At 49.7% G+C, this 13,924-nt stretch overlaps 2 protein-coding genes across 2 annotated transcripts in view; one reads left to right on the forward strand and one right to left on the reverse strand.

The window, feature by feature from the left end:
• UTP4 (UTP4 small subunit processome component) overlaps positions 1–3,943 on the reverse strand; it is a 33,700-nt gene extending 29,757 nt beyond the window's left edge. Inside the window, exon 1 of the mRNA XM_077454125.1 lies at positions 3,809–3,943. The gene's annotated coding sequence lies outside the window, so the exon portion shown is untranslated. The remainder of the gene's footprint in view (positions 1–3,808) is intronic.
• CHTF8 (chromosome transmission fidelity factor 8) lies at positions 3,848–13,417 on the forward strand. Its single transcript, XM_077454139.1, has 3 exons — positions 3,848–3,954; positions 4,930–5,044; positions 12,390–13,417. Exons 1-3 carry the CDS (start codon positions 3,932–3,934, stop codon positions 12,609–12,611), a joined length of 360 nt encoding a protein of 119 aa, XP_077310265.1. The 5' UTR covers positions 3,848–3,931; the 3' UTR covers positions 12,612–13,417.
• The last annotated feature ends 507 nt before the right edge of the window (positions 13,418–13,924 follow it).

Here is a 13,924-nt window from a genome sequence, read left to right on the forward strand (position 1 = left end):
CCAAGGCAGCCTGATCTCCATGCTGGACATGTATGACACCAATGTGCAGCCCGATCTCCGTGCTGGACATGTATGACACCAATGTGCAGCCCGATCTCCGTGCTGGACATGTATGACACCAATGTGCAGCCCGATCTCCGTGCTGGACATGTATGACACCAATGTGCAGCCCGATCTCCGTGCTGGACACGTATGACACCAATGTGCAGCCCGATCTCCGTGCTGGACACGTATGACACCAATGTGCAGCCCGATCTCCGTGCTGGACACGTATGACACCAATGTGCAGCCCGATCTCCGTGCTGGACACGTATGACACCAATGTGCAGCCCGATCTCCGTGCTGGACACGTATGACACCAATGTGCAGCCCGATCTCCGTGCTGGACACGTATGACACCAATGTGCAGCCCGATCTCCGTGCTGGACACGTATGACACCAATGTGCAGCCCGATCTCCGTGCTGGACACGTATGACACCAATGTGCAGCCCGATCTCCGTGCTGGACACGTATGACACCAATGTGCAGCCCGATCTCCGTGCTGGACACGTATGACACCAATGTGCAGCCCGATCTCCGTGCTGGACACGTATGACACCAATGTGCAGCCCGATCTCAGTGCTGGACACAGGTGACACCAATGTGCAGCCCGATCTCAGTGCTGGACACAGGTGACACCAATGTGCAGCCCGATCTCAGTGCTGGACACAGGTGACACCAATGTGCAGCCCGATCTCAGTGCTGGACACAGGTGACACCAATGTGCAGCCCGATCTCAGTGCTGGACACAGGTGACACCAATGTGCAGCCCGATCTCAGTGCTGGACACAGGTGACACCAATGTGCAGCCCGATCTCAGTGCTGGACACAGGTGACACCAATGTGCAGCCCGATCTCAGTGCTGGACACAGGTGACACCAATGTGCAGCCCGATCTCAGTGCTGGACACAGGTGACACCAATGTGCAGCCCGATCTCAGTGCTGGACACAGGTGACACCAATGTGCAGCCCGATCTCAGTGCTGGACACAGATGACACCAATGTGCAGCCCGATCTCAGTGCTGGACACAGGTGACACCAATGTGCAGCCCGATCTCAGTGCTGGACACAGATGACACCAATGTGCAGCCCGATCTCAGTGCTGGACACAGGTGACACCAATGTGCAGCCCGATCTCAGTGCTGGACACAGGTGACACCAAGGCAGCCCGATCTCAGTGCTGGACACAGGTGACACCAAGGCAGCCCGATCTCAGTGCTGGACACAGGTGACACCAAGGCAGCCCGATCTCAGTGCTGGACACAGGTGACACCAAGGCAGCATGATCTCAGTGCTGGCCACAGATGACACCAATGTGCAGGCTGATCTCAGTGCTGGACACGTATGACACCAAGGCAGCCTGATCTCAGGGCTGGACACGTATGACACCAAGGCAGCCTGATCTCAGGGCTGGACACGTATGACACCAAGGCAGCCTGATCTCAGGGCTGGACACGTATGACACCAAGGCAGCCTGATCTCAGGGCTGGACACGTATGACACCAAGGCAGCCTGATCTCAGGGCTGGACACGTATGACACCAAGGCAGCCTGATCTCAGGGCTGGACACGTATGACACCAAGGCAGCCTGATCTCAGGGCTGGACACGTATGACACCAAGGCAGCCTGATCTCAGGGCTGGACACGTATGACACCAAGGCAGCCTGATCTCAGGAATGGACACGTATGACACCAAGGCAGCCTGATCTCAGGAATGGACACGTATGACACCAAGGCAGCCTGATCTCAGGGCTGGACACGTATGACACCAAGGCAGCCTGATCTCAGGGCTGGACACGTATGACACCAAGGCAGCCTGATCTCAAGGCTGGACACGTATGACACCAAGGCAGCCTGATCTCAGGGCTGGACACGTATGACACCAAGGCAGCCTGATCTCAGGGCTGGACACGTATGACACCAAGGCAGCCTGATCTCAGGGCTGGACACGTATGACACCAAGGCAGCCTGATCTCAGGGCTGGACACGTAGGACACCAAGGCAGCCTGATCTCAGGGCTGGACACGTATGACACCAAGGCAGCCTGATCTCAGGGCTGGACACGTAGGACACCAAGGCAGCCTGATCTCAGGGCTGGACACGTATGACACCAAGGCAGCCTGATCTCAGGGCTGGACACGTATGACACCAAGGCAGCCTGATCTCAGTGCTGGCCACAGATGACACCAAGGCAGCCTGATCTCAGTGCTGGCCACAGATGACACCAAGGCAGCCTGATCTCAGGGCTGGACACGTATGACACCAAGGCAGCCTGATCTCAGTGCTGGACACGTATGACACCAAGGCAGCCTGATCTCAGGGCTGGACACGTATGACACCAAGGCAGCCTGATCTCAGTGCTGGACATGTATGACACCAAGGCAGCCTGATCTCAGTGCTGGACACAGGTGACACCAAGGCAGCCTGATCTCAGTGCTGGACACAGGTGACACCAAGGCAGCCCGATCTCAGTGCTGGACACAGGTGACACCAAGGCAGCATGATCTCAGTGCTGGCCACAGATGACACCAATGTGCAGGCTGATCTCAGTGCTGGACACGTATGACACCAAGGCAGCCTGATCTCAGGGCTGGACACGTATGACACCAAGGCAGCCTGATCTCAGGGCTGGACACGTATGACACCAAGGCAGCCTGATCTCAGGGCTGGACACGTATGACACCAAGGCAGCCTGATCTCAGGGCTGGACACGTATGACACCAAGGCAGCCTGATCTCAGGGCTGGACACGTATGACACCAAGGCAGCCTGATCTCAGGGCTGGACACGTATGACACCAAGGCAGCCTGATCTCAGGGCTGGACACGTATGACACCAAGGCAGCCTGATCTCAGGGCTGGACACGTATGACACCAAGGCAGCCTGATCTCAGGAATGGACACGTATGACACCAAGGCAGCCTGATCTCAGGAATGGACACGTATGACACCAAGGCAGCCTGATCTCAGGGCTGGACACGTATGACACCAAGGCAGCCTGATCTCAGGGCTGGACACGTATGACACCAAGGCAGCCTGATCTCAGGGCTGGACACGTATGACACCAAGGCAGCCTGATCTCAGGGCTGGACACGTATGACACCAAGGCAGCCTGATCTCAGGGCTGGACACGTATGACACCAAGGCAGCCTGATCTCAGGGCTGGACACGTATGACACCAAGGCAGCCTGATCTCAGGGCTGGACACGTACGACACCAAGGCAGCCTGATCTCAGGGCTGGACACGTATGACACCAAGGCAGCCTGATCTCAGGGCTGGACACGTAGGACACCAAGGCAGCCTGATCTCAGGGCTGGACACGTAGGACACCAAGGCAGCCTGATCTCAGGGCTGGACACGTAGGACACCAAGGCAGCCTGATCTCAGGGCTGGACACGTATGACACCAAGGCAGCCTGATCTCAGGGCTGGACACGTATGACACCAAGGCAGCCTGATCTCAGTGCTGGCCACAGATGACACCAAGGCAGCCTGATCTCAGTGCTGGCCACAGATGACACCAAGGCAGCCTGATCTCAGGGCTGGACACGTATGACACCAAGGCAGCCTGATCTCAGTGCTGGACATGTATGACACCAAGACAGCCTGATCTCAGTGCTGGACACAGGTGACACCAAGGCAGCCTGATCTCAGGGCTGGACATGTATGACACCAATGTGCAGGCTGATCTCAGTTCTGGACATGTCCGGTTGCTCTCGGTGATCGGTAATACACAACCCAGCCCCCGTCCCTCTCTCTTGTACACTGACCGGCTCTCACGTTGCTCCTCTTCTTTCACGTGGAGGCTCCCTGAACCCGGAAGCGGAAACACGTCATGAGAAGCCCCGCCCCCGGAGTGGAGAGGCGGTGGATTCGGATCCGGAGGTGGCGGGATGGTGCAGATTGTGGTGTCCAGGTGAGAAGAGCTGGACATGGACAGAGCCCGGGATTTTCTCCGGTCACAGCACTCCGCCTGAGAGGAGCGGGCACTGCCTGTCCTATGAGGGGAGGGGGAGGGTGACATCTCCTCCTATAACACAACATAAGAGCGCACTGATAGAGGAATTGCAGTCTGACCGGAGGGGGCGCTGTGTGTGAGGGCAGAACAGAGACAGAATGGACCCCAATGTGGTGCTGATGACACAGAGATCCGATATGGATTGTTGAAAACTGGGTGTGCCCCATCCCAAAATCACTATAGAAACCCCCCTATGAGAGTGGGGGCACTACCAATACATATCACCAAAAGAAAGTCTATATATAACATTACATTTTTATTACATCATAGAAAAATAGTTATATACAAAAAGACGGATGCATCAAAATACAGACAAAGGAAGTGAACCGGACAAAGTACAGTTGCCAGTGTCCTATCACATAATGTCTCCCATTGGATAGTGTCCGCGGTGTACTGCGCATGCACAGGACAACCACATGCCGAAGATGAACGGCGCCTGCACTGTCTGTCCAGGTTCGAGCCCCACCATCCAAGTGGACATATAGTTAGAATAAAAAGAGCCGAGTGCAGCGAGGCCGAGCCCGAAGCGTGGCAAGCGACTCTCTAATATGTGCAGCCCTATGTCCACTTGGATGGTGGGGCTTGTACCTCCACTCACAGGGCAGGCGCCGTTCATCTTCGGGGATTTTCCAAATCTCCTGCTCCGTACTGCGCTGCGCAGTACGGGGCAGACACTTCTAGATGGCCAGGAGATATATATCAGAACACCAGAACCCTTAGGGGTTCTTTTGCTTATATGTGTATTGGTAGTGCCATTAAAGTCCCACTCATAGTGGGGTTTGTGTTGTCCCAATGAGGTGCGGGGAGTGGAGGAGAGTCCAGGGAAGGTCATTGTAGATGGGACGGTGTGTGATCTGTGTCCTTCTCCTCCAGAGACGGCGGAGATCCGGGGGAGTGGATGCTGATGGAGCTCCAGGGAGAGATCGAGTCCCGGAGACAAGATGGACTGACCGGGAAACTGATGGGGGACCTTCACTTCACCAAGGAGGTGAGCGACCTGACCTCCGCCCCCCAACCTTCTCCCCAAACACCACACCCTGACCTCTGACCCCCGAGCTTCTCCCCAACCACCACACCCTGACCTCTGAACCACGACCTCCGCCCCCCAACCACCACACCCTGACCTCCGCCCCCCAACCACCACACCCTAACCTCTGACCCCCGAATTTCTCCCCAACCACCACACCCTGACCTCTGACCCCCGACCTTCTCCCCCAACCACCACACCCTGACCTCTGAACCCCGACTTCCGCCCCCCAACCATCACACTCTAACCACCACACTCTGACCCCAACCACCACACCCTAACCTCTGACCACCACACCCTGACCTCTGAACCCCAACCTCCACCCCCAACCACCACACTCTGACCTTCGCCCCCCAACCGCCACACCCTGAACCTTGACCTCCGCCCCCAACCACCACACCCTGACCCCCAACCACCACACCCTGACCTCTGAACCCCGACCTCCGCCCCCCAACCATCACACCCTGACCTCCGCCCACCAACCACCACACTCTGACCCCAACCACCACACTCTGACCCCAACCACCACACCCTAACCTCTGACCCCTGACCACCACACCCTGACCTCTGAACCCCAACCTCCACCCCCAACCACCACACCCTGACCTTCACCCCCCAACCACCACACCCTGAACCTCGACCTCCGCCCCCCAACCACCACACCCTGACCCCCAACCTCAGGCCCCCAACCACCACACCCTGACCTCTGCCCCAACCACCACACCCTGACCTCTGACCCCCGACCTTCTCCCCTAACCACCACACTCTGACCCCTGACCACCACACCCTGACCTCAACCCCGACCTCCGCCCCCAACCACCACACCCTGACCTCTGAACCCCGACCTCCGCCCCCCAACCACCACACCCTGACCTCTGAACCCCGACCTCTGCCCCCAACCACCACACCCTGACCTCTGAACCCCGGCCTCCGCCCCCAGACCACCACACCCTGACCTCTGACCCCGACCTCCACCCCCCAACCACCACACCCTGACCTCTGAACCCCGATAACCACACCCCGACCTTTGACCCTCGATCTCTGACCTGTGACCCCGACCACCGCACTCTGAGCTCTGCCCTCCAACCTCTACCCCCTGGCCACCGCACCCTGACCTCTACCCCCTGGCCACCGCACCCTGACCTCTACCCCCTGGCCACCGCACCCTGACCTCTGCCCCCCAACCACCGCACCCTGACTTCTGCCTCCGACCACCACACCCTGACCTCTGAACCCCAATCACCACACCCCGACCGCTGTACTCTGAGCTCTGCCTCCCGACCACTGCACCCTGAGCTCTGCCCCCCGACCACCACACCCTGAGCTCTGCCCCCCGATCACTGCACCCTGAGCTCTACCCCCCAACCACCACACTCTGCCCCCGACCACCGCACCTCGACCTCTGTCCCCTGACCACCACACCCTGATCTCCACACCCTGAACTCAAATCCCCACACCCTGACCCCCGACCACCGCATCCTGACCTCCACTCCATCTGATGGCACTTGGGAGGAAGTTTTGAACTCGTAAAACAGTTTTGGAATATATTAAAGACAACATTTTTTTTTTATTATTTTGGATAGAGTGGAGGGTTATAACCCTGACAGATTTTATTCTTTTATTTTGCCATCTTTTGTCCTATTGAGATTTCCCTTCCTGTCCCAAACTGAAAGTGAGGGAATCCCTTGGGGGCCCTTCGGGTCACCCAAATTAGTGTCCCCATTGGAAGATTTCCCCTCTAATACTATTCTGGGGACAACCTAAAATTTGGGATTTATTTTCAGTAATAATGGTAAACAAGAGAAATTCTAATCCCTTTTCATTCTTTCCAAACCGTAAAAAAAAGTTTTGCCTTTTTAGTTACACTTTAAAGGATAAGTTCAGCTTTTGACAAAAAATAATAAATGCACATTTCTTTGCAGGTAAAATGTGCATTTATTATTTTTTCTTGCAGGAGCCTGTAAAAGAATTGCACCAGCAATCAGCAGATCACTGATGCCATGCAGGTCTCCTGCACATCTGTCAGTGTATAGCAGTGATGGCGAACCTTGGCACTCCAGATGTTTTGGAACCACATTTCCCATGATTCTCATGCACTCTGCTGTGAAGTTGAGCATCATGGGAAATGTAGTTCCAAAACATCCGGGGTGCCAAGTTTCACCATCACTGGTGTATAGGCTTGTACTTCGTATGTGGAAGCCGATTACATTCTGATAGGAAGACTCAGTGGACTACCACAACGCTCATAGTGCTGTGGTAGTGCATTGAAAACTACAAGCTGCCATCTGCAAAGGCTGCTGGACCTTGTAGTTTTCCATTCACAGCACTCTGTGAATGGAAGAGTGACACAGCTGCATCTTTTAAAATTTTGAAAGCTAGCGGGGGGAGAGAGATCCCCTGCTAGCGGTCACAGAAGTCAGTGCATTCATAACCTGTTACATATCGAATATGGGTGTAACATGTTATGAAAGGTGAACTTATCCTTTAAAGTGTAACAAAAGACAAAACTTGTTTTCATTTTGGTTAGCGTATGGGAGGGTTATAGTCCCTACCATTTTTGTTTTGCCATCTGTGGCCAATTGGGGAGATTTTTTCCTGTTCCATAACCAAACAAGAAGTGAGATAAATCCCTCCTAAACGGGGGGAATCCCAGAGTGTGTCACTAGAACTAGTGTCCCCGCTGGAAGAATTCCCCTCTATCAGTGTTCTGGTGACAACCCAAAATTTGGGAATTTCTTTTACTTTCAATGATAATGGTAAATGGGACAAATGGAGAGGGAGAATCTCCCTAATGGGGGGGTCAGACAGCAATAAAAACTGGCAGGTGTTCTAATCCCTCCTCAATAGGACACAGATGGCAAAAAAATAAATTGTCACGGGTTATACTAATATGAAGAAAAACATTTTGCCTATAGTTTTACTTTAATCTCTGGAATTCTGTCCACCATAGAAACTCCACATCTTCCACCTGGACCCCCCGCAGCTATATCAAGCCCTGGTCTGAACGTTGTGCTGTATCTACCCAGCTCTGAATTAAAGTTTTGCGTGGATTTTTATCTTTAAGGCCCTTTTCACACTGACGCGGTTTTCAAGCGCTAAAGATAACGCCTGTGTAGCACCTGAAAAAACCGGCCCCTTTCACTCCAGTGTGAAAGCCAAAGTGCTTTCACACTGGAGCGGTGCGCTGGCAGGAAGGTGAAAAAAGTCCTGCTAGCCGCATGTTCGGAGTGGTGTATTTACCAATCCTAAACCGCTCCTACCCATTGAAATCAATGGGGCAACGCAGCTATACCGCCGGCAAAGAGGCACTTTGCGGGCAGTTTTAACCCCTTTTCGGCCGCTAGCGGGGGTTAAAACCGTCCCGCTAGCGGCTGCATACCGCCGCTAAAACGAAGGTAAATCGCTGCTAAAAATAGCGGCACTTTACCGCCTACGCCCTCACTGCCCCAGTGTGAAAGGGGCCTAAAGGGCAAGATCCCATTTGTAATATAATTTGCTGCTCAATGAAGTTTAGGATAAGATCACTTTTTTAGATAAAAAACAAAATGCACATTTTTTTGCAGGTAGAAAAATGTGCATTTATATATTTTTTTTGGGGGGGGGGGGGGGGTGGCCTGTAAAGCATTGCACCAGCGATCCGCAAATCTCTGGTGCCATGCAGGTCTCCTGCAGATATGTCAGTGTATCTGTGTGCCCATACAGGAAAGCAGATCTACTGACAGGAAGAATCAATGAACTACGTAGAGAGCTCCACAGCGCTGTGGTAGTTCATTGAGAACTTACAAGCTGACGGCCGCAAAGGATGTCGGTGCTTTTAGCTCATTCCCACACAGAGCTGTGTGAAGGAATGGCGCAGCCCTGTGGCCTCTGCTCATGGAGCTGTGAGAACCGAGTGATCGGCGGTTCTCAGTGTTAGAGGCGCCGGGGGACAGTAGTAGGATCCACCTAGGTACGTGTGATTCCTCAAAACAATAAAAAAAACATCTCTTTTAAACATACAAGCTCTACAGCAGGGTGTCTGATATTCTTTATTAGCAAGAAAACTTGCCCAAAATAGCAGCTGTAATTTGATTGGCTGCTAGGGGCAGTTCCTCGATTTTCTTTTATGCTCTGCAGATGAACAGCTGAGACAAATGAGTAACTGGCCATACATTATACAATTTTCCTTTAGATTTACCAAAACCATATAATAGGAGGTCACACCTAAAGACTTTCAATTTGTATGCAATCAGGCAGGCCCTTGCACTACATAGTTGACGGTAAATCTAAAGGAAATTGAATAAGAAAATTGTATAATATATGGTCAGTCTTAAGCCCCATAGACACTATCAGATTTTCTGCTGATTCTTGTCTTCGGATTTACCAAAACCATATATTGCAAGGGCCTGCCTGATTGCATACATATTGAAACTCCTAAGGTTTGACCTCATATTATATGGTTTTGGTCAATATGAAGGAAAAAATTAGCAGAAAATCTGATAGCGTGTATGGGGCTTAAGACAGAGCAGCAACCAGCAGAGAACAGAGGGGATCAGCCATTAGCACTATCAAGGGATAGTTTGCATTTGTTTCTAGAGGCAGCTTGCATAGAAGAAAGAAAAACTGCAGTTATCAGTGGAAAATACAAATTCCTTTATCCGTTCTAGACTAAAGTGAAAAAAAAAAACAACATGAATATGTGTTGACTTATGAAGTGTTGGTCGTTGTTCTTTCATAGAATAATTTCACATTACAGAGAGAAGTTGATTTACACATAAGAAAAAAAGAGGCTTCAAATGATGGTTCAATTGTAATACTCAGTAAAGCCACTAGGTGTCGCCCTGAAACTACCTATCACAGCTCCACTGCCTTACCAATATGTGAACTCTAAAGCTGCCTCAATGGAATATGATCTGTCATCTTTGTCATGTAAAATTGAATCCAATATGGCAACCTGAAAACCTTCTGTACACAGTTGGGGTACGTAACACACCCCCCCCCCCCCCCCCCATGTAATTTCTTGCTTGTGTGATTTGGCTCACTGATTTTCTCAGAAGTCTGCACTAAGATACAAATCAGATTTTGGGCACCCCCTGCAACAAAAATTTCATTTTTGATGAGATACTCCCAAAGGTAAAACATGTCTAAAGGGATGCAGACCCTGCAACATTCCTCACTAGAACCCTGCAAGTGCAGCAGCTGATTCATAACTCCAAAACCTCCTCACCTGGGCACAGAGAAACAAAGAGCTATTTATTCAGAATAACAAAAGGTAGGAATCTACAACAAAGTTTGTTAAAATTACTGCAATGTACTTAGATCACCCGGGGGGGGGGGGTTTCCTCAACAAATGTGGAGTTACACTTTAATGTTATAGATCTGTTATAGAGATGCAAAATTTCGGTGTCTGAAAATGCACGTGATTTTGTTGCAATTTTACTGTGCTTATGGTATGATTTTCACAGGTCATGTGACTCAAAAACTGCATTAAAAAGGTGACGGGTGTGTTATTGATGCGTGTTTTTTGCTGCATTTTCAAAGCATTTCAACAGGGAGGTGCATTTTTATTTTTTTTATTTTTTTTATTTTTTTTATTTTAATATGACCAAAAAAGCAGCAAGCATAATCACATCCATAAGGGTTCATCCAATGTCTCGGTTCAAGAAAATAGCTTTAAAATTCTTACCAAGTGGTATCTCACACCTATCAAATTACACAAACGTAATCCCAACTTATCCCCTGTCTGCTGGAGATGTGCAGATAGCGATGGATCCTTCCTACACATTTGGTGGTCCTGTACATGGCTGCAACCTTTCTGGAGGGAGGTACACCGCCTAATCTGCCAAATTACTACACGCCCTATCGATTTCTCCCCTGTCCAAATGCTCCTTCATCACTCGACACTTCCATTGAAAACATATCATCGCTCTCTCACATTACATTTGCTAAACGCTGCTAAAATGTGTATTCCTGCATTATGGAAATCCACTACACCGCCCTCCATCACTAATTGGATTAACAGAGTCTCAAATGTAGCTGAAATGGAAAATTTAATCTGTCAAGCCAAGGATGCCCCCTCTAAATACTGGGCAACTTGGGCGTGCTGGCACCACTTCCGCACTTCAGCGGACTGTCACCAATTGTTAACCGGAGTCTCACCACCGTGAGATTTCGATACCCAATTATCTCATCAACATATCCCCCTTCATGGTTTTTCCTGATCCCTTTAGTTCCCTAAAGCTTGCTAACTGAAACACTTATGGGCCTCTTACACTTACGTCTCGTGACAAAGTGGTCACTGACTTCCATGCCTTCTTGACCCTTCTGTAGGCCCCTTCTAAAGCCGTTATTCTAACCAATCCTTCCGAGGATGATACCAAGTCCTCCATGAATGCTTTAGAATTCGATTAAGTATTGAATAATCTAGGCTTTTCAGCTAAAATAATATTTGGCAAGTCAAAATGGCTTATTTACAGCCAGATATCCGTTTCATGTTGTTGTACATGTTGTGTTAATTTGCTAATTTCATTTGTTAGCACTGTTCTTGACCCAATGTATTTTATTCAGTTGTTTGTCGGTACTAGCACTCTTTGTACCTCGTGTATACTTCAATAAAAGATTTTGGAACAAAAAAAAAAAAGCAGCAGGCAAGATTTTTAACACCACAACGGAAGTGCAACGGACCAGTATGAAGACGTACATAGAATTTAAAGGGATGCATTTTTCTTGAGCTTTTCTTATGCTAAAGGTGCCAACAATGGCCGACAATAAATTCATATTATTAATTAAAAAGTTGAATCTAATACTATATATATATATATATATATATATATAGTTAGTAAGGTTGAATAAAGACACCAGTCCATCCAGTTCAACCTGAGTGAGTGTCTACAATTGTTCCTATCCCTGTACATTGCACACTCACATTGGTCCCTACCCTCAATGCGCCCACAATCCAAGGTCCCCATTCATATACTAGGGCCAATTTTGGACAGAAGCCAATTAACCTACCTGCGTGTCTTTGGATTGTGGGAGGAAACCGGAGTACCCGGAGGAAACCCACGCAGGCACAGGGAGAACATGCAAACTCCAGGCAGGTAGTGTCGTGGTTGGGATTTGAACCAGCAACCCTTCTTACTGCTAGGTGAGAGTGCTACCCACTACACCACTGTGCCGCACTGTACACATACATAAAACTTCAGTTTTGGTTTCGACACCAAAATTTCCATTCGGTGCATCTCTAGTTTGTTATTATTGGTTGATTTAAATCACTGATTGGATTGCATATCTTGGGGAATAATTGTGGCTTTGTGTACTTTGTCACCAGGGTGTCCCCCTTCTCATTATTGGACATCACATTCTCTATGGGAAGGTCGCACGTTTAGAGAAGCCATTTGCTGTTCTAGTGAAGAGTAACAACATCTCCGAGGAGGAAACTGAACACGCTGCTGGGGAGACCAAATACACCGTGACCGCACTTATTAAGAGAAAGATAATTTTTAAGACAAGGCCAAAGCCTATCATCACCAATGTTCCTAAGAAGGTGTGAGAAAATGGTCTACAGAAGCAGCCAAACCTTATCAGATCACCCAGCCTGATGTCACCTATCCAGAATCTGCATCTTATCTCCAGAGTCCCATTGTGTTCCAATGAATCCTTTAGCCTATGTTCCTATAGGTAACTTTATGGAAGAATATCTGGGGACTTTCTGATCATCCAGTGTTGGATGTGCACTTTTGGCAGACTACACCCAGGGAAGTTAGGCCATCAATAGTTTGGGACAGCATTGTCTGGAGTAATGTTTTTCAAATCCAGTCCTCAAGTACCCCCAACAGGTTGGGTTGCCACCTCATCCCTTTAAACCCGAACACATATGAATTAGACAGGTTCCGAGGATAATTAAGGTGGTAATTAAACTCGCTTGGTGCCTTATCTGCATTAAATTAGCCTCAGAACCTGTGTAATTCATATGTGTTTGGGTTTAAAGGGACGAGGTGGCAACCCTACTAACAGGTCATGTTTTCAGGCTTTCCATTATTGTGCACAGGTGATTTGATCAGTTTCACTTCCTTAGTAATTACTACAGCCGTTTCATCTGAGGGAAATCCTTAAAACATGACCTGTTTTGGACTTGAGGACTGGAGTTGAGAAACATTGGTCTGGAGCATTTCATCATCAAGCCCAGTTTGGAGGACACTTGGCAAGAGTTTGAAAAGTTCAGCAAGCCACCCGTTTGGACTTAACAATTTCTCTATTTTTTTTTTTTTTTTTGTATCTTAAAATTTTTTTGTTTTTCCTCTCTCTATGTCTGTAAAATGTAAATTTTTATTTATATAAAGAACCTTATTACATTCAGTTGTCATTCACACCTTTTCCTGTATTCCATAAAGTTGGGGATTGGAAATCATGCTGGACTGACTCGATCGGTCATTGGTTGTTGATGGGTGTTATCGTGAGCAGGTCAGAAGAATTCCCTTCCCATTAAATGAAGTGGCTGTGGCTTTATTGGGGGCCTGGGCTGCTGCATATAGAAACGAACAGCATTAAAGGGGTTGTAAAGGTTTGTATTTTTTCACCTTAATGCATCCTATGCCTCAAACTTAACCCTGGGGATGGGCTGTCTCTCTGCCCAGGGTTCTCGACTGTTGATTGGATATATTGACAGCAGCCCAGCCATTGACTCCCGCTACTATCAATCAAATGCAATAACGTGAGCGCTGGGGGGCAGAGCCAAGTCCTGCATTCGGCCTCCCTGGATGCCGAATGCTGGACTCGGGAGTGCGCCCGCAAGGTAACCCCCTGGGAGAACGCTTCTCCCAGGTGGGTTATCTGATGTGGGGAGGAGCCGCGGAGGGAACCCAG

This window comes from Lithobates pipiens, unplaced genomic scaffold (assembly GCF_037356315.1).
Source record: "Lithobates pipiens isolate NorthernLeopardFrog02 unplaced genomic scaffold, aLitPip1_a1.2 Scaffold_10, whole genome shotgun sequence".
Classification (NCBI taxonomy): Eukaryota; Metazoa; Chordata; class Amphibia; order Anura; family Ranidae; genus Lithobates; species Lithobates pipiens.